The following is a 26,180-nucleotide window of genomic DNA, read 5'->3' on the forward strand; positions in this document are numbered from 1 at the left end:
GAGAGGAGAGATAGGAGAGAGAGAGGGAGAGCGCCCGGACCGAGAGGATGGGGTTTATGTCTCCTGAAGGGCCCCCCCCCCACCCACGATCCCCCCCCACCCAGCCCCCCCCCGACTTTAGCAAGACTAACGAGCGCGGCTCAACGAAAAGCGCGCCTCCCGTCGCGTAATGAGCGGCGGCGACTGAAACATTAAAGCGATGGAAGCGTTTGATGCGAAACACGCGTGGCTGCACGGGCAGGAGGCGGTGGTGGTGGCAGGGGCGGGGGGGGCTGGGGAGGGTTTAGGGGGGGCGGGGTGCTGACGGCGCGGATGGCGGCCACGTGGGGACGATTTGCAAAACGTAAAAAAAAAACACTCTGGCGGTCGCACCACGTGTGAAGTGTGGACGGCTGCCGCTGCTCGCAGGAGGTCACGGGACAGACCCAGGACAGGTGCCATGGGTTTGTTGACTGACTGAGATGAGTGGACGATTCGCCACCTGTGCTCCGCACTGCGCCGCCTCGCTGCGGTTTAGCCGAGCGAACGCTCGCTGTGCTTTAGCCACCCAGCGCTCCGCTCGTTGTTGTGAGCGGAGTTCCTCCGCCCTCCGTTGTCGTCGGAGGGCGACTGCCTCCAACTGCCCAGTGGCAGCAGAGTGCTTCACGAGCCTCCTCCTCCTCTTCCATAGAGGCCGATCTTGACACCGCTCGTAGCGGTCATCGGCAAGTGCACTCAGCTCCACATCCTCCCGTATCACATCAGCTCCATCTCTTCTCTAGTCCGTACCACGCCCGTGTAGCCCCCCTCCATCCGGCCAAACAGAAGCTGCTTGGACATGCAGTGGGCTGGGGCTTGCGGGCAATGTGACCCAGCCAACTCTCCTCGCCTGCCCATGCCACACACCAAACAAAGATCCCCCGTATAGCCTGAACAGACGGCGGGGGCAAGTGCTGTTAGCGAGCACCTATGAAGGCTGGAACGGCACACCAGGGCGGTGGGTGACGAGCACCACGCCCGACCGCCTTTGTCTCCCCAGTGGCGATGATTTTACACACAGCTCCATATACTCATTTGAGGCTGAGTCGACCTAGGTGAGGAGGCCCAGGACCGCTTCAGATAATCCTCACTGGTATTGACCGTGAGCGGGAATCGAACTCGGGTCGCCGCGGTCCGTAGCGCGGCACGCCGCCCGCTCCGCACGTATAACCCCACACCCTCCCACGCACAGACACGCTGCCTGCATGTCTCACTGTGGGTGTGATTGTATCTCTCTCTCTGCTTGTCTGTGCTTGTAGAAGTGCCTGGCTGTCTGCCCGTTTAAGTCCCTGCAGGTGCTCGTCGTGCCGTATGCGGATCTGTCTGTCTGTCTGTGGATGTGTTTGCCTGCATGCCTACCTAGCTGACAGGATGCATGTGTGTGTGTGTGCCCAGCCACCGCATGTCCAAGACGCTTCTGTTTGGCCGGATAGAGGGGGCTAGACGGGCGCGGCACGGGCTGGAGAAAAGATGGAGCTGATGTGGTACAGGAGGATGTGGAGCTGAGTGGACTTGTCGATTACTCGTAACCGCGGCGTCTCTGGAGAAGTCTCGTGAAGGACGCTGCTGCTGCGTTATTGGAGGCAGCCGCCCTCCAAAAAACAACGGAGGGCAGAACAGCGACTCTCACAACATCGAGCGGAGTGCCGGTCAGATAAAACTCTGCGAGTTGGCACAGTAGGGGGCACAGGTGGGGCATCTGGGTGTCATCTCAGTCAGTCAACCCATGGCACCCGGGTCTGCCCCGTGACCTCCTTTCGGCGAGCCATCGACACTTCACGTGGCATCAAAGGGCACCTAGCCTGGCATAGGCGCCGTGGTGACGTCACCGTCACTTCGTGGCGAATGTCTGCTGTTGCTGCTGTTGTTGTCTGTCCGCCTGAGCGTGTCTGTGTGTGTCTGTGTGGCGTGTGTCTGGTCTGTGAGTGTCTGTGTGTGTCTGTGTGTGTCTGTGTGGCGTGTGTCTGTGTGTATCGTGTGTCTGGTCTGTGAGTGTCTGCACGCCTCTGCGTCTCATCCCGACCGGCGCCTGAACACAGTCGCGTCCCCACGAGCCCGTCGCATCAATCTCCGCGCCGAGTTTAATTGAATCGACTGGGGTCTAATTTAATCGTTGCCTTTAATTGAATGGGGTACATCGCGCCGAGAGCCTGGGCCACTCGCCAGGGTCAAATGGAGGCTGTTGGCTGAGTAATACGAGAGACTCCGCGTGTCACGATAACAACTTGGGTCTGGAGACGTGAACACGACGCCGTCTACAGACACGCGGCGAGGGAGTCCGCAGAATCGATCGCAGTCTGGAGACACAAGGCAGTCTCGAGACACGAGGTTGATACTCGCCGGCAGTACTTGCCCCAAAAAGGTCTGCGGAAGGCTATACGGGGACCTTTGTCTTTGCCTTGTGTTGGAGAGGGAGCGATGCGAACGCGGGAGATGAGGCAGGGCCTTGTTGTAGGGGAAGTGTATTTAATTTCAGGGGAGGATCGGGGGGCAGAAGGGAGGCAGGAGGATCAGGTTGGGGGGCGAGGGGGGCTGGGGGGGGGGGTGGGCGGGGGGGGGCTAAGCAACTCTGCCAAGGGCCGCACACTCCGTACAAATCCGTGGCAATCCTCGGAAATCCGCACTAAATTGCAAACTTCAGCGGCTAATAACTTAAGAGCCGCAGCCCGCTGCAAGACGCGGGCACTTTTGCACGATTCCCCGCGCGCGTAGAGAAACTCTAAACCCGCCACAATACCAGCACACTGCCCTCTCTCTCTGTCTGTCGGTCTGCTGGAGTGACACTCACTGGCACTGACTCTCTCTCTGTCTGTCGGTCTGCTGGAGTGACACTCACTAACACTGACTCTCTCTCTGTCTGTCGGTCTGCTGGAGTGACACTCACTGGCACTGACTCTCTCTCTGTCTGTCTGCTGCAGTGACACTCACTGACACTGTCTCTCTCTCTCTCTGTCTGTCTGCTGCAGTGACACTCACTGACACGACCTCTCTCTGTCTGCTGCAGTGACACGCACTGACACTGTCTCTCTCTCTCTCTGTCTGTCTGCTGGAGTGACACTCACTAACACTGACTCTCTCTCTCTCTGTCTGTCTGCTGGAGTGACACTCACTAACACTGACTCTCTCTCTCTCTGTCTGTCTGCTGGAGTGACACTCACTAACACTGACTCTCTCTCTCTCTGTCTGCTGGAGTGACACTCACTGCCTCTCTCTGTCTGCTGCTGGAGTGACACTCACTGGCACACGTGGCGCGTTGAGAGGCGGGAATGTGCTGCTCGCAACATCGGTGCATCACCACGCTCACTGCTACTGCAGTGCGCGTGTGATATAAGTGAGCGCTCCCGCCTCCCTCCTATCCCCCTCCTCCTCCTCAACCTCCCTCCTCCTCCTGTTGATGCCCCCGCCACCCCCCCCGCTGCGACGAGATGAATGAGCGCCACGTGCCACCATCACGTGGTGGCACACAGCGCGGAGTGTACGCCGATGGAGTCGCGTGTGTAAGATTTTTCGATGTTTTCGAATCGGAAATGTTCTATGTAATTGACTGACGTGATACCACCCCGCCCATCTTTGCAGCCACTTGAATCGAGTCGGGACACTAAATCGTGATAATTGTATCGCGATGCGAGGCGGGTTCTGAGCCGTGCCGGATGATCCTCGTAGCTAAAGTAGCGACATATTGTAGTAGCTACACATGTGTCGTAGCTACACAAGTTGCTACTACATATTGTAGTAGCTACGGGCCTCGCACTTTCAAGGACCACGCGCTAAAATCTTTTAAGCTATCAATTCCGATTTAAAGCTTTCTTCACCTGAAGACGGCTGCTTGCGTTGTAGCCGAAACGTCGTGAGAATTATTTCATTTTATTATGTTTTATTTTTATTATTTTATTACTTCCCTTCTATCAATTCCGGTTCAGTGATTCTGCACTTGCTCTATTACTATAGTACTATACTGCCTTCAACTTTTATGAACGACCGGGTGTTTAAGGTTAGCGATTTGTCGTATTATCTGGCCGTATAGTAAATGAAAAAATACAATTACTTTACTATGCAAGTAAAAAAAATTGTGTTTTAATATTTACGTGTTTTAAAAATTTTATTTTAGGGCCCCTTTATAACGACATATGCTACAGGCCCCGCACTCGCTTCATCCGGCACTGGTTTGGTATGGGGTGCGAGTCCACGCCGTGCGCTCACACAGCGGGGACTCTCACCACGACCCCGGAACTGCGCGAGCGAGGATCCTGATCTCATCTGATCCAATTCACCTCCCTCCCCTCTATCCTTCAACCCCCTCTCCCTCTCCCTCCTCCCCTCTCCCTCTCCCTCCTCACTTTGCTCCCCTCCCTCCTCCCTTCTCCCTCCTCCACCCTCCTTCTCCCCCCTCCCTCCTACCTGCTCCCTCTCCCTTCTCCCTGCGCTCCCCTCCTCCCTCCGCTCTCCCCCTCCCCTCTCCCCCCTCTTCCTCCTCCCCTCTCCCTACTCTCCTCTCCCTCTTTCCCCCTCCCTCCTCCACCCTCCCTCCGACCTGCTCCCTCTCCCTCCGCTCTCTTCCCCCCTCCCTCCTCCCCCCTCCCTCCTACATGCCCTCGCTCCTCCCTCCGCTCCCCTCCCTCCTCCCCCCCTCTCTCCGACCCCCACACCGGCTCCCTCCATCCATCCTCCCCACTACCACCTCCTCCTCCATCCATCCTCCCTCTTTCATCCCCTGCCCCCCATCCATCCTCTTACTTCGCCCTCCTCCCTCAACCTCCCGACATCCTCCTCTGCTCCCCCACAGAGGCGCGCGAGAGGGAGGAAATAAATAAATAACTCCGATTTCCTGGAACCCCCCTCCCGCTCCGCCCCTCCCCCGCCCCGCCCCCTCCTCTGCGCCTCGCCGCTTCAAGGGAGGTCCCAGAACGGGGTTCTTTCCGATTTTAAATCACATCGACGATTCCCCCCCCCACCCTCCACTGTGATATCATCTATCTGTGGGGGGGGAGGGGGGGGAGTCGGTGGGGGGGGGGACCAACAGTATCCCCCTCCCTCCATCCCTCCTCTATCCATCCATCTCTCTCCATCTCTCGCCCCATCTCTCTCTCCATCTCTCGCTCCATCTCTCTCCATCTCCTCCCTGTCGTTATTCCCTCTCCCGCGGTGAGTCCCAGCGTCTCTCGTGGGTACACGCGCGGGATGCCGCGTGAACAGGGGTGCCGTTGTACACGTGAACAGGTGGTGCTGCTGTATCGTCACACACGTGTTCTACTCTCCAGGTGTGCCGTTGTACAGGTGAGCACGTGTTCTACTCTACAGGTGTGTTGTTGTACAGGTGAACACGTGTTCTACTCTAAGGGTGTGTTGCTGTACAGGTGAACACGTGTTCTACTCTACAGGTGTGTTGCTGTACAGGTGAACACGTGTTCTACTCTACAGGTGTGTTGTTGCACAGGTGAACACGTGTTCTACTCTCCAGGTGTGCCGTTGTACAGGTGAACACGTGTTCTACTCTACAGGTGTGCTGCTGTACAGGTGAACACGTGTTCTACTCTACAGGTGTGCCGTTGTATAGGTGAACACGTGTTCTACTCTACAGGTGTGCCGTTGTACAGGTGAACACGTGTTCTACTCTACAGGTGTGCTGCTGTACAGGTGAACACGTGTTCTACTCTACAGGTGTGTTGTTGTACAGGTGAACACGTGTTCTACTCTACAGGTGTGTTGTTGCACAGGTGAACACGTGTTCTACTCTACAGGTGTGTTGTTGTACAGGTGAATACGTGTTCTACTCTACAGGTGTGCCGTTGTACAGGTGAATACGTGTTCTACTCTACAGGTGTGCCGTTGTACAGGTGAGCACGTGTTCTACTCTACAGGTGTGTTGCTGTACAGGTGAACACGTGTTCTACTCTACAGGTGTGCTGCTGTACAGGTGAACACGTGTTCTACTCTACAGGTGTGCCGTTGTACAGGTGAACACGTGTTCTACTCTACAGGTGTGCCGTTGTACAGGTGAATACGTGTTCTACTCTACAGGTGTGCCGTTGTACAGGTGAATACGTGTTCTACTCTACAGGTGTGCTGCTGTACAGGTGAACACGTGTTCTACTCTACAGGTGTGCTGCTGTACAGGTGAACACGTGTTCTACTCTACAGGTGTGCCGTTGTACAGGTGAACACGTGTTCTACTCTACAGGTGTGCCGTTGTACAGGTGAGCACGTGTTCTACTCTACAGGTGTGCCGTTGTACACGCCGTGAGGTCCCTACCGCCCAGGGTGACCACGGTGGCCGGGCCGGCGCGCACCTCCCCGTTGCGCTCGTTGAGGATGTGCGCTCGGTAGGTGCCCGCCTCGCCTCCGGACATCGCCATCACCACGAGACGACTGTCGTGAGTGATGGCCCTGCGAGGGAGTGGTGGGGGTGGGGTGGGGGGGTTAGGCGGGGGGGGGGGGGTACAGCAAAGGGAATCATTGACGCACAGAAAAGGGCATCAACGCTGAACATTTGGTGACCAAAATAAAAAAAAAACAGCTTTGCAGCTCATCGGATTCCTCCGGGATAAATCAACTTTCAGTGTCTGATCATCACCGTCCATGGGCACGCAGTGCAGCCGCGTTCGGAGGTAGAAGCGGCGGCGGGGTTGGTAGATCGTGCCCAGACTCCCTTCCTACCCGTCGGGACGTTTAGGTGACGGGGCCGGTACCCTCGCTCGCCAGGAGAAAGCGGCACGGCAAAGTGTCGACTCATCTCCATCGGTTCCATGTGCGTGGGATCGAATGTTGCCCCCTCGCTCGCTCGCTCGCTCGCATGGAGTTTTTGTTTTTTGTTTTCTTCTCTGAGTGCTCCGATTTACTCGCACGTGTTCATTTGGCCGAAAAATATCTTTATAGATCGAGGATCGCAGAGCTCGGGGCAATCGTCGGTAGCGCCGGCTACTCACCGCGTGGTTACTGCTGCCGTCTTCTCGCTCGTCTGCGGTTCACTCCTCCTGTCGCTCTCTGAGTCGTTCCCTCTCTCTGTGTCTCTGAGTCGTTCCCTCTCTCTGTGTCTCTGAATCGTTCCCTCTCTCTGTGTTTCTGAGTCGTTCCCTCTCTCTGTGTTTCTGAGTCGTTCTCTCTATTTCTCTGTCTCTGAGTCGTTCCCTCTCTCTGTGTCTCTGAGTCGTTTCCCTTTCTCTCTGTGTCTCTGTGTCGTTCCCTCTCTCTGTGTCTCTGAGTCGTTCTCTCTATTTCTCTGTCTCTGAGTCGTTCCCTCTCTCTCTGTGTATCTGAGTCGTTCCCTCTCTCTGTGTTTCTGAGTCGTTCCCTCTCTCTGTGTTTCTGAGTCGTTCCCTCTCTCTGTGTTTCTGAGTCGTTCCCTCTCTCTCTGTCTCTGTGTCGTTCCCTCTCTCTGTGTCTCTGAGTCGTTCCCTCTCTCTGTGTCTCTGAGTCGTTCCCTCTCTCTCTGTCTCTGAGTCGTTCCCTCTCTCTGTGTTTCTGAGTCGTTCCCTCTCTCTGTGTTTCTGAGTCGTTCCCTCTCTCTCTGTCTCTGAGTCGTTCCCTCTCTCTGTGTTTCTGAGTCGTTCCCTCTCTCTGTGTCTCTGAGTCGTTCCCTCTCTCTGTGTCTCTGAGTCGTTCCCTCTCTCTGTCTCTGAGTCGTTCCCACTCTTTCCGTGTCTCTGTGTCTCTATATCATCTGTTCGTTGTCCGTCCACCCCCCGCACCACCGATTAGCACTGGTTGGCTACGTACGGTGCGAACGAAGTTCAACGTACGGTACATGCACACACACACACATTTCTATCTGTGTGTGTCTACGGGAGCGAGGCGCGTACACTGCGCAGCTGCGTTTCGCGTTGCCACCGTTCTGAGCACAGCGACCCCCACTGTGTCAACAAATTAGGGACTGAGATTCAAGATTATATTATCTTGTTGTTGTTGTTTCCAGATTTTGTTTTTCTAGATAGTGGCGGCGAGGGTTAGAGATGGAGAGAAACGCGAACTGCTCAGTAAATGATAATAGGATTTTCCCCTTTTTTCTGCCAACAAAACCGGGTGTTTAGATGTTAAAACACTAAACTGAAACCTTTTTACAAGGAATCATGTCTGCATTAACCACAATGCTTGTCGCCAGAATGCCACCACCGCTACCACCACCGCTACGTGCGTACGTATGGCAGCAGCCGTAGGAAAGGCATTATGATCATCACGATTATTTGACTGCTGATGATGATGATGATGACGAATCGGAATTTGTGGCTTGTGATGTTTGTGTAATGTGTGGAAGAGCGCTCGACAGCGCCCGGCAGCCGAGAGGGCAGCGACGCGGCGAGATCTGTGCGCACGCTACTCTACGTCAAGTATAGCGACGCGTGTGTGTGTGTGACCGTGTGTGTGTGTTGTGTGACCGTGTGTGTGTGTGACCGTGTGTGTGTGTGACCGTGTGTGTGTGTGACCGTGTGTGTGTGTGACCCTGTGTGTGTGTGTGTGACCGTGTGTGTGTGTGACCGTGTGTGTGTGTGACCGTGTGTGTGTGTGACCGTGTGTGTGTGCGCGTGTGGGAAGTGGTAGTGTAGCGGTTAGCGCGCTGCGCTACGAACCCAGCGATCCGGGTTCGATTCCCGCTCACGGCCAACGCCAGTGACGATTATCTGAACCGGTCCTGGGCCTCCCCTAGGTCGACTCGGTCTCAAATGAGGACCTGGTGCGGTGTGTAAACATCGCCAATGGGGATACAAAGGCGGTCGGGCGTGGTGCTGGCCACCCACCCCCTCGTGTACCGTTCTGGCCTTCATAGATGCTCGCTAACAGCACTTGTGTGTGCGCGTGTGTGCGTGTGTGACCGTGGTGTGTCCGTGTGTGCGTGCGTCCGTGTGTGTGTGCCTGTGCACACATCGGTTCTGGGCCTCCTGTAGGTCACCCCAGCCTTAAATGAGTACCTACCGCGACGCGCAAACATCGCCACTGGGTTTGAATGACAAAGTCCCTCGTTTACCAGTGGCGGTCTCCAGGAGGTATCTGCCAACAGCACGTGCAGCCCCCCTCCAAACACAAAACACAAAACCCCTGGCATCGTACAGGGGGTGGGTAGGAAAGGCGGAATCTTTCACTTTGCGGCGCTAATAATCTCGAGGAGTCGCATTCGCTCGGCTAAAAGTGAGTTTCAAACGAGCGATCACAAAGTGCGCGCTGCGGGAAGGACGCGCAGTGGATGGTTTGAAAGGGTCCCGCTGGTGCCGTGATGTATGTGTGTGTGTGAGAGAGATTGGGGTTGAGTGGGCTGTGATGAGTTGGGGGGTGGCGGTGTTCATCAGACTGATAAACAGGCAGAACGAGAGACAGATAATCCCTGGGTAGAGACACGGGCGAGGGGGCAGTCAGTGGGAGAGACGGACACACAGTGAGAGGGACAAGAGAGTGAGACGGCGATCCTGGCCGTGGTGCAAAGGGACAGGCGGTGTGAAAGACAGCCAGACACAGTGATGCCGTAGAGGCGCGGAGACAGACACTCGGTGAGATAGACAGTGAGACAGAGACAGTGGGACAGAGAGAGTGAGACAGTCAGTGAGACAGAGACACAGAGACAGTGGGACAGAGAGAGTGAGACACTCAGTGAGACACTCAGTGGGACAGATACACTAAGACAGAGACAGTGAGACACTCAGTGGGAGACTCAGTGGGACAGACACTGAGACAGTGAGACACTCAGTGAGACACTCAGTGGGATAGAGACAGTGAGACACAGAGACAGTGAGACACTCAGTGGGGGACTCAGTGGGATAGAGAGTGAGACAGAGACAGTGAGACACTCAGTGGGACAGTCAGTGAGACAGAGACACTGAGACAGAGACACTGAGACAGAGAGTGAGACACTCAGTGAGACAGATACACTGAGACAGAGAGTGAGACAGAGACAGAGAGTGAGACACTCAGTGGGACAGGCGAGAGGGGGAGACGACGCAGGGTAGGAGCCGCTCCTCTTGGCTGGCGTGCGGACCCCACGTGACCGCCTCCCACGCCACTAATCACCTCGGGCTCCAATTAAACCTCGTAAAGATCACCCCGCCCCCCACAATCACCCCACCCCACCATTACCCCCCACCATACCCCCCCGCCCACCATCACCCCCCCCCCACTACCCTTCTCCACCCCCCACTCTACAACACCGCCACGTGAATGTGTACGGGCGACGATTGCAGTCGATTGGGACTGTGAACGCGAGCTTTCAAACGTGTGAACCGACAACCTCGTAGTTGAGATCGAATAATTGGGCATGTGTAATGCTCCTCCTCCTTCATCATCATCATCATCCCCGAGTCGCCACGACATCGCTCGCGGTTTCCCCGCGACGCTTCGATGTCCGCTGAGCACCACCCTCATCCATCGCTCCATGGAGATGGAGCGATGGGAATGTTTTACCTTTGCGTTCAACATAACAGCGCTAGCGGGGGGGGGGGGGGGCACGGCAGTGGGCAGGGAACAGGGAGCAGGACCCCCCCTACCCCCTCCCTCCCTCTCTTCTCAACTTCGCCTGTGCTCAGGCGAAGATGGCGGTGTACAGAACGAGGAAAAAAGATGCTGGAAGGTGACACTGACGGCTGCTCTGTGCTTCCAGTGTTCAGGGGCCTGCTGAAGGCGCGGCTCTGGCTGGAGCACGCGTACCACACACATGGCGGTGATGTGCAGCGCGTCTTCTTCGAACGCTGAGGAGCCGGACAAGCCCCTCTCTGTACCAGCGTGGACGGCACCCTCGTGGTGTTCACCTTCTGAAGTGCTCGCTCGTCACCGTGGCGGGCGCGATGACCACCACCACGTGACTTTTCTTTCGTGTTGTGCGCGCTGCATTTAGCACCACATCGCGTGGATTTATTGCAATTATTTGTGTTGCTGGTGACTTTGTGTATTTCATATCGGAATCACCTCCAGTGCTGTTGCTGCTGGCGGCAATAAAAGTTGTTTAAAAGTCAAGTCTCCTCCTGGAGTGGCCGCAAGTGATTGATTGGAGGGGCCGGGGTCAGGGTCAATTACGCAGCGGTGGGAGAGAGGGTGGGGGGGGGGAAGAGAGAGTGGGGGGGGGGGGAGAGAGTGGGGCGGGGGAGAGAGAGTGGGGGGAGAGATAGGAAGAGAGTGAGCGAGGAAGGGCAGGAGGAGTGGGATGCGACAGCGGATGAGACACAGAGGCAGAGTTTGGGATGAGAAAACGACGGAGGAGAGAGCGGTAGGGAGAGAGCTGGTGGGGGGGGGGGGGTGTGAAAGAGTACGAGGAAGGAGAGCGAGAGAAGAGGTGGGAGAGCGAGAAAAAGGGAGAGCCTGCGGGAGAGAGAGAGGGGCAGAGCGAGGAGAGGTGAGAGTGCAGGCTGGAGGCTGGGAGAGAGGGCGGCGGCGGTGGTGGGGGGGAGGGGAGAGGAAAGGTGGCAGAGCGAGAAGAAGGGGGAGCGAGGGGGGAGAGGGGAGATACGAGCGCCGCGGTGATGACGCGGGTGAGACAGCGTGGACCCGGGGATCGATATTCGCGCCCGCGATGTGCGAGTAACAGAATAAAATAACAGCGCCGAGGGGGGGCCGTGTGTGTGTGTGTGGGGGGGGGGGGGGTGGAGGGAGCAGGTGGGGGGTTGGGGGCAAGAGCAGAGGGGGCAGGAGAGAGGCAGGGAGAGTGTGGGGAGAGTGGAAGATCGGGGGAAACAATGTACGACGCGCGAGGGGAGAGATCGAGTGGGCGCGGAGGGGCGGGGGCAGGGGGAGAGACGGAGGAGAGAAAATGAAAAGGAGAATTCGGGGAAATGGGAGCAGCGGGGAGAGGGAGGGCGGAGGCGAGGGGGGACCGAACATGGGGGGGGGGGCGGGGGGAAGGGGAGTCAGATGGAGCCGGGCTCACGGTCTCTGGGAACTTCGCACGGGATGGCATCTCCCGCGATTACAGCGGGGAACACGGGGGGGGGGGGGGGGGGGAGCGGGAGACGGAGAGAGAGGGGGGGATAGGAGAAGGGAGCGGGATAATGAGAGCGAGAGAGGAGAATTGAGAGAGTGGGGAATTGAGGAGCGGAGCGGGGAAGAGCGCGGGGACGAGAGAGTTGGGGAGAGGGTGGAATAGAGAGAGAGAGAGAAGACGGATAGGTCTGCATGCAGATCTGAGCTACTCGTGGGAGGCCGTAGGACTGCGAGAATGGCTGGGTGCAGATGCAGCACTGGTCGTAGCAAAAGAAAAATAATTACAAATATTACATAGAACACTGGGGGAACATAGACATAGAGTAGGGAGAGAGGGGGTAGAGAGAGGGGATGGGATAAGAAGGAGGAGAGCAGAGCGTGAAATATTTTGTGAAATCTTTCATTTAAAAGGGGGAGGGGAGGGGCACATAAAGCAAAGCATTGAAAAAAAACCCCCGAAATGATGAACGAAGCAAAGTGCCGACTACACCGAGCATCTTCTTGTTTCATCTGATCGTAAAAAAAAAGAGAGAATGGGGAAGAGAGAGAGAGAGAGAGTTGGGGAGCAGGGGAGGGGTCGGGGCGGCCCCCCCGCGGTCTCTGGAGGCGGCTGTAATTACCCGCTCTTGCCGCTATTCCATATTCCGCGGCATTCTTCACGTTGCGTTATTAAGCAGAGAGGCCTTTGTGTCGTTGTAAGAGCGCACAAAGGAAACAAAATGATTTGAAGCATTTTTAGATTGCATTAAATGAGCGGCGTGCGCGTGCGTGTGTGTGCGAGTGTGCGTGTGTGTGTGAGTGGGGAGCGGTGGCGTAGCAGTTAGCGCGCTGCGCTACGAACCCGGCGACCCGGGTTCGATTCCCGCTCACGGCCAACACCCAGTGACGATTATCTGAACCGGTCCTGGGCCTCACCGAGGTCGACTCAGCCTCAAATGAGTACCCGGTGTGGTGTGTAAACATCGCCACTGGGGAGACAAAGGCGGCCGGGCGTGGTGTAGGCCACCCAACTCCCTCGTGTGCCGTGCCGGCTTTCGTAGGTGCTCACTAACAGCACTTGCCCCAACAGTCTGTTAAGGCTACACGGGGGGTCTTTGTGTGCACGAGTGGTCGTGTAGCGGCCGGCGACACGACTTCGATTCCCGCTCACGTCCAGTAACAGCGGCGACTTTTCGAACGGGACCCGGTTCTGCCCCTAAGTCGACTCAGCCTCAAATGAGCACGTGGTGCGGTCTAAACATCAGCATTGGGGCGTGGGGAGACAAAGGTGTCCGGGAGTGGTACTGACGAACACCATCTTCTCGTGCGCCGTACCCACCTTCATAGAGGCGCTCGCTAGCGGCCCTTGCCCCGACAGTCTTTGAAGGCTGCAGGGGGATCTTTGTCTTTGTTGTGTGTGTGTGTGTGAGAACAATTGTGTGTGCGTGTGTGTGTTATCAGACTTTAAAGAAACTTCAACATTGTATTTAGATTTCCCTTCTTCCAATTTGTCCCGAGACGGAGAAAATTGTAATTTTTTGAATTTCAAATTAAGGCTATAATTTAATTGCACGATAATAACAAGGCTGATTAAACTAATTTTTTTTAAATGCCTTTTCTCTCACAGTTCTACGGAATTTACCCAGAGGACAGGAAGGCATTAGAGTAAATGACAATTAAAACATTCATTTTCTCTTTGAAAACAGCGAATGAAACACATAATAACCCGACGGGAAACGCGGTGTCTTTAATGCACCTCCATCAATAAAATAAAATTTTATTTTTCTATCTACGTGACTTTAACGAAAGAACCAAAGAGTACGGATTCCTGCAGTCACGAAAGCTTCAAATCAAGATTGCACCTCCATCAACATCACAAAAACAACAGGCGTCATTCGCCACTAAGTGCCGGCGACGTCACCTCGTCACTTGTGCCAGGCTAGGTGCACTCTGAGGCTATCGCGTGAAGTGTCGAAGGCTCGCTGCTGGCAGGAGGTCACGGCACGGACCCAGGTGCCATCGGTTGATGGAGATGACTGGCAGATGCACCAACTGTGTCAATCCCCCCCACCCCGACTGTGCCAACATGCTGTGTTTTATCCGCCCGGCGCTCCACATGTTGTTGTGAGCGTCGCTCACTCCAATAAACCTCAGCACAATGTGTGTGTGTGCGTGTGTCCCCTTTCACAAAAACAACAAAACCCACGCGGGGAGCGGTGGCGCAATGGTCGGCGCACTGCGCTGCGAACCCGGCGGCCGAAGTTCGACATCAGTGACGATTTTATGAATCGGTCCTGAGCCATCCCTTAGGTCGACTCGGCCTCAAATGAGCTCCTGCTGCGGTGTGCAAACATTTATAGGTGCTGCTCGCTCACAGCGCTTGCCCTGACATTATGTTAAGGCTATACGGGGGGAGTCTTTATCTTTTTAATCATATAACAAGAATATAGTACAAGCATTGCATAGGTTAGACGTTTCGGGCAACGGCTCTCTTCATCACAGCACAGCACTCGACTTATCTGGCCTCTCTACGTTGGTGTGTTCTGACGAAGGGAAATAGCCTGGAACCGTCGCATATTATACATTTGCTGTTCTTGTATAGCGCAACGATAATGTTGTTGTTGTTGTTTGTGCACGACTGCAAACGCAGCAGCAGCAGCATCAATCACCGACTCCATGATGCGCATCTTCGTGAGAGCGGCGTGAATTGGAAGCTCGCTTCTCGAAGACTCCCGTGTGATGTCTGTGAATCAGAGCGGCTCCGGCTGATTCCGAAGCGCGCGTTACCTTGCAGCTGATCACACAAAGACAAAGATCCCCCCAGGTAGCCTTAACAAACTTTTGAGGCAAGTGCTGTTGGCTAGCTTCCCGGCGCGGCACACGAGGTGGAGGTGGGGGAGGGGGGGTTGGTGACCGCCACTACCGCCGGCCGCCTTTGTCTCCCCAGTGGCGATGTTGACGCACCGGCTGAGTGAACCGTCAGGGGGAGGCCCAGAACGGGTTCGGATATAATCCTCGCTGGTGTTGGTGGCCGTGAGCCGGAATCGAACTGGGAGCCTCCGGGTTCGCGGCGCAGCGCGCTAACCACAGCGCCACCGCTCCCCGCTACAGGCACTCACACACGGGGTGCTCGTACACACACATAAGCTCACACGCGAGTACTCATACGTGGGTCATTAACACACGTGCTACCGACACACACACAAGCGTGTACTCACACTCGGGGCCCGGTTGACACTTTGCGACCTTCGCGGAACCACGTGATCTGCGCGGGGGGGTGGCTGGCGACGCGGGGGGGGTCCAGGATGAGGGTCCCGCCACGCGACACCACCACGCGCCTCTCGCCCCCGTCCTGAACCTCGCCCAGGTCTGTCAACAACAACAACAACCATCACCACCACCACGCGCCTCTCGCCCCCATCCTGCACCTCGCCCAGGTCTGTCAACAACAACAACAACCATCACCACCACCACCACCACACGCCTCTCGCCCCCATCTGGCACCTCGCCCAGGTCTGTCAACAACAACAACAACCATCACCACCACGGATACAACACCACCACCACCACTAACCCCACCCACACATTCACACGGTGAGGGGGGGGGGTCAATACCCGCAGCTGACCAAGCGAGTTTGCTAATGTCCCCACATCTCTCCGTGTTCCACCAACCCTTGCCTACAGGCGTGCGTCACCATGCCCGGCTTGCGAGTAGCTGCCCTGAACAAGGGTAATGGCCCGAAACGTTAGCCGACTAATCTGTGTATACATACATACATATGTGGTATATATTTAGCAACCATCGTGTTCCGCTAAAGTAAGGTTCTCTGTTGAAGATTCCAGCCAACCTTGGCGGACCAGGAACTCATTTAAGGCTGAGTCAACCTAGGGGAGGGCCAGGACCGGTTCAAATATTCGCCACTATTATTGGCCGTGTCGTCCGTGCTGTGGACCCCTCCTTGCTCAAGACCGATCTTTGCTTCTCCCTTTGCGCTGCGGTGGCGAGGAGATGTTAACTACCTCGCCTGGTACACGGGAGGCCGTGGGTTCGATACCAACCCTGACGCCTGCAGTGTATTTGGAGGTTTGCGCGTCTCTCTCTCTCGTCGTCCGGCTCCGGTTTGCTCCCCCCACTCTCCCTCCACATTTAGAAACAACGAGTTGAGCGCGGTGAGCACGCACGTGGCCCGCCGCCATTATTTTATTTACTACTTCCGTCCGCTCCTCCTTCCCGCACTGCGCACTCGTCTCAGTCACAGTGTTGTTAAGCCCACAAGCTGCTAACCCCTAGTAGCCAAAATGAGTAAAAAAAACAAACGTCGCTGGAGAGCTTCTTTGAAAAGGGGGAAAGACCCAATGATGACCCCCTCCCCTCTCCCCGGTCCGTGAAAAGATTGTCTTCCACGAAACCGGTCCCTGGTGCCAAAAAAGGTTGGGGGCCGCTGGTTTCGAGTGTTTGGATGCTGTACATTTCCACGTGTCGACCCACCTCGTTGAGCCATCATTTGTGATAGCCAGGTCGCTGCTGAGAAGAAAAGCGATGTAGCTCAATGGGGCCTTGCCTGGTAAAATACAAACAAATTGTATCGTTTTCTGTTTTACAGTTTGCCTGTGAGACTGCCTGGGGTCTCGTCTGTCTGCCAGTCTCTCTTTGTCTCTCTCCCGCGTGAATCGGGTCGCTGCGTCTCCACCCTGGAGATGTGGTCGCACTGAAACGACGACTACAGCCGATGCACATGGCCGCATGCACGTGGCGGTGTGGGTCTGTCTGTGTGTCTCTGTGTGTGTGTCTGTGTGTCTCTGTGTGTGGGGAGCGGTAGTGTAGGGGTTAGCGCGCTGCGCTACGAACCCGACAACCCGAGTTCGATTCCCGCTCACAAACACCGGTGACGATTATCTAAACCGGTACTGGGCCTCCCCTAGATCGACTCAGCCTCAAATGAGTACCTGGTGCGGTGTGTAAAGATTGCCACCCACCCCCTCGTGTGCCGTGGCGGCCTTCACAGGTGCTCGCTAACAGCACTTGCTCCAACAGTCTGTTGAGGCTACACGGGGGATATTTGTCTTTGTGTGTAAGTGCGTGTGTGTTAAATTGGAATGTGTGTGTTGTGTGTGTGTGTTCAGTGGGAGTGTGTGTGTGTTAAGTGGGAGTGTGTGTGTGTGTTAAGTGCGTGTGTGTTAAGTGGGAATGTGTGTGTGTGTTAAGTGCGAGTCGTATGATGATTATAGAGTGAACGTCCGAACCACGCTGCGCCTACCTCCACGCCGCTGCTAAGGCAGCAGCAGCAGCAGCCTGTCTGCACGTGATCGGGGAGGGGGAGTGAGCGCGTGTATGTGGATTGTTTGTTTGTGTTTGTGGTCCAGGTGTCGTGTTTGTAATATTCCGTCACCTTATCGGCTGCAGACACGCGCCGCTGAGCCGAGGATTGCGTCGCTGCCGGGATTGTGTGGGCGCGCGAGCGCTCGCGGGGGAGCGGTGGCGCAGTGGTTAGCGCAGCGCGCTACGAATTCGGCGACCAATGAGGGTCCAGGGCCCTCCGTTAGGTCGACTCAGCCTCAAAATGGATTACCCGCCGCGCTGTGGTAACATCAGCATCGGGGAGATACAAAGGCGGCCCGGCGTGGTGCTGGCCACCCAAAACCCTCGTGATAACGCAGCACCGTCCGTCATCGTAGGCGCTACTCGCTCACGCACTGGCCCCAGAAATCTGTTCAAGGCTATACTGGGGATCTGTTGTCTTTGTGTACGTGTGTGTGTGTGTGCGCGCGTGCGTGTATACACGTGTATGTGCGCGTGTATTGTGTGTGTGTGTGTGCGTGTTACCGTGTGTGTGTATGTGTGTGTGCGCGCATGTGTGTTGTATGTGCGCGTGTGTATACGCGTGCCCGTGTGTGTGTACGTGTGTGTGTGCCCGTGTGTGTGCGCGTGCCCGTGTGTGTGTGCGCGTGCCCATGTGTGTACGTGTGCGCGTGCCCGTGTGTGTGTGTACGTGTGTGTGTGTGCCCGTGTGTGTGCGCGTGCCCGTGTGTGTGTGTACGTGTGTGTGTGCCCGTGTGTGTGTGCGCGTGCCCGTGTGTGTGTGTACGTGTGTGTGTGCCCGTGTGTGTGTGCGCGTGCCCGTGTGTGTGTACGTGTGTGTGTGCCCGTGTGTGTGTGCGCGTGCCCGTGCGCGTGCCCGTGTGTGTGTACGTGTGTGTGTGCCCGTGTGTGTGTGCCCTTGTGTGTGTGCGCGTGCCCGTGTGTGTGTACGTGTGTGTGTGCCCGTGTGTGTGTGCCCGTGTGTGTGTGCGCGTGCCCGTGCGCGTGCCCGTGTGTGTGTGTACGTGTGCGCGTGCCCGTGCGCGTGCCCGTGTGTGTGTACGTACACACGACTTGCACCTCCGTGGGCGGCTGCAGCAGAGCCCCGAACTTGTTCCTGGCCACGCACTGATAGGAGCCCGCGTCCTCGGGCCGCACAGATGGGATCACGTACCTGTGGGGAGGAGGGGGTGACACGGGGGGGGGGGGGAGTTACACGAGGGGGGGGAGTGACACAAGGTGGGGGGGAGTGACACACGGTGTAGGGGGGAGTGACACAAGGTGGGGGGGGGAGTGACACGGGGGGGGGGGAGTGACACACGGGGGGGGAGTGACACACGGTGTAGGGGGGGAGTGACACAAGGTGGGGGGGGGGAGTGACACGGGGGGGGGGAGTGACACACGGGGGGGGAGTGACACACGGGGGGAGTGACACACGGGGGGGGAGTGACACACGGGGGGGGTGACACACGGGGGGGGAGTGACACACGGGGGGGGGGTGACACGGGGGGGGGAGTTACACGGGGGGGGGAGGGAGTTACACAAGGTGGGGGGGGGGGGGGTGTGACACGGGGTGGGGGGGAGTGACACGGGGTGGGGGGGGGGTGTGACACACGGGGGGGGGGGGTGAGTGACACAAGGTGGGGGGGGGGAGTGATACACGGGGTAGGGGGGAGTGACACGGGGTGGGGGGGCAGTGACACAAGGTGGGGGAGTGAGTGAGTGAATGACACACAGGGGATGGGGGAGTGAGTGACATACGCGGAGGTGAGTGACAAACGGGGGGGGGGGGGCGTGTGAGTGACACAGAGGGAGAGAGAGGGAGTGACACGGGGGGGGGGGGGGAGTGACAGGAGGATTGATGACAGAGATCAGAGCCCCGTGATTTAATCACGCGGAGAAGTCTCCCATATAAGAGCGCGCACCGAGAGATGATGACGCCACGGCTTTGTGTCGCACGGACAGTGGGAGGAGGGAGGACGGCGAGCCTGAGATTGCATTTCGCGGTTTATTGTTTTTATGGCTTCTGGCAGATAAATGTTCTTCCACCTCAAGTAACCTCGCGGGCTTCGCCCGCTGGCGGCAAGCAGCAAGCAACCAGCGACCAGCAACCCGCAACCCGAGTTCGATTCACCGACCCACGGATAGCGAGCCTCATGGTGGGCCGAGTGATACGCAGACATCCCTCGCCCTATGCGGTGGCGGTGGTACTAGATGCGTGCCACCCCCCAGCACGGGTCCAGCACTGGTAAGGCGCGCGCACGGGTTTAGCACGGGTTCAGCACTGGTAAAGCTCGCGCACGGGTTCAGCACGGGTTCAGCACGGGTTCAGCACGGGTCCAGCACTGGTAAGGCGCGCGCACGGGTTTAGCACGGGTTCAGCACGGGTTCAGCACTGGTAAAGCTCGCGCACGGGTTCAGCACGGGTTCAGCACGGGTTCAGCACGGGTTAGTACGGGTAAGGCGCGCGCACGGCTTCAGCACGGGTCCAGCACGGATAAGGAGCTCGCACCTGTCCCCACCACACATAACCACTGCATTGACCAGCATGGTGAAGTATGGTTACACAACAACTACCGCCCCTCGCCCCCCCTCTCCAGGGAACCGTCACGGCGTGGAGAGGCTCTTTCGACGCCCCTGCATTGCCTTGCATTCCACGTGCGCATTGGCCCAGTTTCGCTTGACCACAGCGGCTATCAGTCCCTGCCCCACGGACTCTGCGCCGGCTGCAATCACGACTCCGAACCAAGGCAGAAGGGGACAAATAATAGAGGGGCGGGGGGGGGGGCTTAGTGAGGGCTAGGGGTGGCGTGGGTGTACCCCCCCCACCCTCCACCACCACCCCCAGGGTCTGCTGCTCTCTCCGCGCCGACTCCGTGTCACGTGGGCGCGGCTCCCTTCCTCCCCGTGGCTCCCTCCCTCCCCGTGGCTCCCTCCCTCCCCGTGGCTCCCTCCCTCCCTGTGGCTCCTCGCGCCACGTGGCTCCCTCCCTCCCCGTGGCTCCCTCCCCGTGGCTCCCTCCCTCCCCGTGGCTCCCTCCCTCCCCGCGGCTCCCTCCCTCCCAGTGGCCCCCTCCCTCCCCGTGGCTCCCTCCCTCCCCGTGGCTCCCTCCCTCCCCGTGGCTCCTCCCTCCCCGTGGCTCCCTCTCTCTCCGTGGCTCCTCCCTCCCCGTGGCTCCCTCCCTCTCCGTGGCTCCCTCCCTCCCCGTGGCTCCCTCCCTCCCCGTGGCTCCCTCCCTCCCCGTGGCTCCCTCCCTCCCCGTGGCTCCTCCCTCCCCGTGGCTCCCTCCCTCCCCGTGGCTCCCTCCCTCCCCGTGGCTCTGCTCGAGATGTCCACGGGGGGCTGAGCTCGAGCGGGGACGGCTCCATTACATCTCACGGGGAGAGTTCAACACCATAGACAAAGATTCCCCCCCCCAGTACAGACTCTAACAGACTGTTGGGGCAAAGTTGCTGTTAGCACGGCACACGAGGCGAGGGGTGGCCAGCACCACGCCCGGCCGCCTTTGTCTTCCTGGCGGCGACGATTGCACATCACACGCCGGGTTACTCGTTTGAGGCTGAGTCGACCTCGGGTAGAGGGCCCAGGACCTGGTTTAGACAATCGTCACTGGGTGTTGGTGGCCGTGGGCGGTCGCCGGGATCGTAGCGCAGCGCGCTAACCACTGCGCCACCGCTCCCCACAACGCTTACACCCCGCTCATCCACATCCCTAAACAAAGCGACGTTGTGCACTCACCCTCCCCCCACACCCGCCCAGCTCACTCCCGCTCACTCTCGCCCCAACACTTTCCTCCAACTCCTTTCTCTCGCCATCCTCTCACTCAATCTCAATCTGAAGAGAGGCGAGATAGGACGGCACTAACAGCCACTCATGGGCCTCCCTCCCTCCCCCCCGCTCTAGCAAGGCAGTAGGGCTGATAAATCGGCGCCCGCAGATAGACGGCACGCCTAGAGAGACGGGGAAGAGAGAGAGGGAGGGAAGTTGGAGAGAGGTGGAGGTGGGGGCAGAGGAGGGGGGGGGGTCTCCCGCAGGGAGAGGTAAATCGGCCAGACACAGGCAGAGACAGCCGAGACACAGCGGGAGAGACACAGCAGACTGGCAGAGTAATTCACAGATATGCATACACACACACAGGTCACCCGTATAGCCTTTAACAGACTCTTGAGGCAAGTGCCTGTAGCGAGTACTTATGAACAGCACACGAGGTGGTGGATGTCCAGCACCACGCCCGACCGCCTTCGTCTCCCTAATTGCGAATAAAAAAAAAACACCGCACCAGGTACTCATTTAAGGCTGAGTCGACCTAGAAGAAGCCCATAACTGGTTGCGATCATCGCTGTCACTGTTGTTGGTGACCGTGAGCGGGAATCGAACCTGCGGACGGTTAGGTTCGTAGCGCAGCGCGCTAACCACTGCGCCATCGCTCCCTTGACCCTTCCCCACTCCCCCCACTACCCCCCACTACCCTCCACCCTCTCACGCTGAGAGCCCCGCACGGCTCACCGCCGATTGCACGTGGCCACGAAACCGCGGACACTCGGAAAGCGACCGCACGCGCAACCTCGCCAGCCAATCAAAACACGCCTCGCTCACGATGCACACGGAAGGCAAAGATCCCCACCCACCATCCCAGAGCTTGCGTACATTGTCGGGGTATGTGCAGTTAACGAGAGCACAGATTCAAAGGCTGCCGCAGAGCACAGAGTTGGGAGGGGGGCAAGGCCGTTATTATAATATATATTGAGGGGGACACACACACACCCCCCCCCCCCAATATTAAAATATGCTCAAAATGTCCCCTCCCCAATATATTGCTACAAAATAGATTTCTGTTTATATGATTGCGGTTATGGTTGTACTTTATTAATCCCTAATCTCTGCCATTACATACAATGAAACAAGAAAATGTGAAAAATAAAAAAAACAGAGCAATGTAATACAATGCACTATTAGACATTATTGTAAGAAATAAAAAAAATCCATCCTGTGTGTTAGTGAATGTTTTAATATTTTACGCAGGAAATGGCAGGAAATTCGTTTTATGATTTTGTTTTTTTCTGGGGGGGACGACGACCCCCAGATCCCCTGGAAGATTTGACCTCCCCAATGTTGACTCCATGGCTACGGCCTTGGGGGTGGGGTAACGCCACGATCGGTAACCTCGTCTCCACCAGTGGCGATGCTTGCTACACACACCGCAACGGGTACGCATTTAAGGTTGAGTCGACCTAGGGGGAGGCCCAGCACCTCGCCGGTGTTGTCCGTGAGTGGGAATCGAACTCGGGCGGCGGGGTTCGTAGCGCAGCGCGCTGACCACTACATCACCGCTCCCCACTCGCGCGCACACACACACGCACACACACACGCACACACACACTACTCACACACACACTTGTGCACGCCGCTCATTTAATGCAATCTGAAAATGCTTCAAATCATTTTGTTTCCTTTGTGCGCTCTTACAGCAACACAAAGGCCTCGTTGCTTAATAACGCAACGCCAAGAATGCTGCGACACTGCACTGCCACTTGTTACTAAAGACAAAGATCCCCCGTGTAGCCTTAACAGACTGTAGGGGCAAGTGATGTTAGCGAGCACCTATAAAGGCCCGAACGTTACGAGGGGGTGGGTGGCGAACACCACGCCCGGCCGCCTTTGTCTCCCCAGTGGCGATGTTTACACACCACACCAGGTACTCATTTGAGGCTGAATCGACCTAGGGGAGGCCCAGGATCGGTTCAGATAATCGTCACCGCTGTTGGCCGTGAGCGGGAATCTTTGCGCAGCGCGCTAACCGCTGCCACACTCCCGCTCCCCACATACAGACACGTACACACACACGTACACACACACGTACACACATACGACATTACCGACCACTCGCCGAGACACACAACAAACACGCACACACGCGACACACACACGCACACACGCGACACACACACGCACACACGCGCCACACACACGCACACACGAACACACACACGTACACACGCGACACACACACGCACACACGCACACGCGACACACACACGACGCGACACACACACACGTACACACGCACACACACACGCGACACACACACACACGCGACACACACACACACACACGCACACACACGCACACACGCACACGCGACACACACACGCACACACACACGCACACACACACACGCACACACACACACACGCACACACACACACGCACACACACACGCACACACGCGACACACACACGCACACACGCACACACACACACACGCACACACACACACGCGACACACACACGCACACACACACGCACACACGCGACACACACACGCACACACGCACGCGCACACACACACACGCACACACGCACACACACGCACACACGCACATACGCACTCACAGAGAGACTCGCAATTAAACAATTACGCGCGGGTCTTGCTCGCCCTCTCGGCGCCAACCATCAAATGAGTTGACGACAAACAACAAAGGGGGGGGGGGGTGGGGGGGGGGTGGGGGGGGAGCGGAGTGCGCCGTGCCCCTCACGGTCACGACGCCTCCCTCCACTCTGCACCCCGCCACTCCGTGACGAATCGTTAGCGCCGCGTCACGAGCATGGCACGGGCACCCCCCCCCCTTCATCTCCCTCCCAACTCCAACCCCCTCCCCCCTCAACCTCCCTCCCTCTTCCATCCCCTCCCTCCTCCACTCCCCTCCCCTTCATCTCCCTCCCTCCTCCAACCCCCTCCCTCCTCCACCCCTCCCTCCACCCCTCCACCTCCCTCCTCCATCCCCCTCCCTCGACTCCTCCACCTCCTGCCCTCCTCCACCCCCTCCCTCCTCCATCTCCCTCCCTCCTCCACCTCCCTCCCTCCTCCACCTCCCTCCCTCCTCCACCTCCATCCCTCCTCCACCTCCCTCCCTCCTTCACCTCTCTCCCTCCTCCACCCCCTCCCCCACCCCCCCAATTTCCATGGAGATTGCGGAGCGAGCCGAGTTGTGGAGGCGCTAATTCCACCCCCCACCCGCCCGCTCACCCTCCACCCCGCCCCTTCGAATAATAATAATAATAATAATTCTCACCCCGGCCATCTCCCACAACAATACCTTCATCGGCGGTCGTCAACAAAACCTAAGCCTACCGACAGGCATTCGGTACCGACAGGCATTAGGTATCAACACACATTAGGTGTCAACACACATTAGGTATCAACACACATTAGGTGTCAACACACATTAGGTATCAACACACATTAGGTATCAACACACATTAGGTATCAACACACATTAGGTTATCAACACATCCTAAGCTTGGCTAACCAACGGCGCCTTAGGCAGCTATACGGCAATTCCCCGCGCTGCGTTCGCAACAGCTTCGCAATCTAGCAGAGGGAAGGAAGCGACCGCGAGGCGTGGCGGTCGTGACGCTGATTGGTGGCCTTGGCCGTGACGACCTCTTGACCCTGGCTGACTTCATCCTCGACTGAGTCTCATCTCCCCCCCACCCCCCATCAGGGGATTGGAGGCGTGGGGTGTGGGGTCAGGATAACACCGTGACCCCCAGTAGAGGGGGAGCCCACCCCCCCCCCCCCAGAGTGGTTCGTGACCCCCACTCCCACCCCTGCTGCCCCCACCAGGGGACTCAATCAGCTGAGGAGCCCAAAAGTAGGGTGGGGGGTGTGGGCGGGGGGGGGGGGGCCTGCAGATAATGGCGGTGATGTTGCTGCTGGGTGATGATGGAGCTGCTGGTGTGTGACAGTGATGGTGGTGCTGATGTGATTGTCTCACGGTGCTGATGCTGGCCGTGATCGTGACGGCGCTGCTGCTGCTGCTGCTTGTGGTGGTGGTCTCGATGGTGGTGCTGTTGATAGTCAAGGTGCTGAGCCGACTGCGACCGCTGCTGGTGAATGTGAGCAGCAAGTGCATTCTGTGTTTGGATCATTCCCATGTCGCACGTGACCCGCGTTCACTGGCCAGGTCCGACTGGAGTCCTGCCAAAATGCGTCGGCGCTGCTGGTGATGGGGCTGATGATGGGTGCTGATGATAGTGCTGGTGATGGTACTGGTGATGATGATGCTGGTGATGGGGCTGGTGATGGTGCTGGTGATGGTACTGATGATGGGTGCTGATGATGGATGATGGTACTGGATGATGTTGATGGTGCTGGTGATGATGATGATGGTGATGGTGCTGGTGATGGTACTGGTGATGATGATGGTACTGGTGATGGTGCTGGTGATGGTGATGATGATAATGCTGGTGATGGGGGTGGTGATGGGGCTAGTGATGATGATGGTACTGGTGCTGGTGCTGATGATGGTGCTGGTGATGGGGCTGGTGATGTTGCTGGTGCTGGTGATGGTGCTGGTGATGATGATGGTACTAGTGATGGGGCTGGTGATGATGCTGGTGATGATGCTGGTGATGATGATGATGCTGGTGATGGTGATGATGATGCTGGTGATGGTGCTGATGATGATACTGGTGATGGTGATGATGATGATGATGCTGGTGATGGGGCTGGTGCTGATGATGCTTGTGATGGTGCTGGTCTAGTTCCGAGCTGGTGCCGGGTCAGCGACACGGGTTCGGTGCAGTGCGAAGCCATCAATCAAACTGCGCTCATGTCGGCCTCTCTCACCTCTCCCTCCGCCTCCCTCTGAGCCCTCCTGCACTCTCCTCCCTCCCTTACTCGCCTCTCCTCGTCACACCTCTCCTCTGCCCTCCGTTCTGTCCTCCCTTCTGCTGCCTGCCTCTCCACTTGCTCTTGCTACCCGCTCTTCTCCCCTCTCTTTTCATCCTTCCATCTTCTCTGCCCTACTCACTCCTCCCGTCCCTCCCTCTCCTCTCTCCTACTCGCCACTGCCTTCTGCTCCCTCCCTCTTTTTTTACGATCAGTGGAAACAAGAAGATGCTCGGTGTAGTCGGCACTTTGCTTCGTTCATCATTTCGTTTTTTCTTATTAATGCTTTGCTTCATGGAAACTCTCTCGCTCATACTCCCA

At 57.3% G+C, this 26,180-nt stretch overlaps 1 protein-coding gene across 1 annotated transcript in view; it reads right to left on the bottom strand.

Annotated features, from left to right (window-relative positions):
• LOC144940803 (protein sidekick-2-like) overlaps positions 1-26,180 on the bottom strand; it is a 223,213-nt gene that overhangs the window by 81,227 nt on the left and 115,806 nt on the right. Inside the window, 3 exon segments of the mRNA XM_078867226.1 lie at positions 6,269-6,402; positions 15,105-15,255; positions 18,253-18,359. Coding sequence (XP_078723352.1) covers positions 6,269-6,402; positions 15,105-15,255; positions 18,253-18,359 — 392 coding nt within the window.

Source organism: Lampetra fluviatilis, chromosome 23 (assembly GCF_964198595.1).
Source record: "Lampetra fluviatilis chromosome 23, kcLamFluv1.1, whole genome shotgun sequence".
Classification (NCBI taxonomy): domain Eukaryota; kingdom Metazoa; phylum Chordata; class Hyperoartia; order Petromyzontiformes; family Petromyzontidae; genus Lampetra; species Lampetra fluviatilis.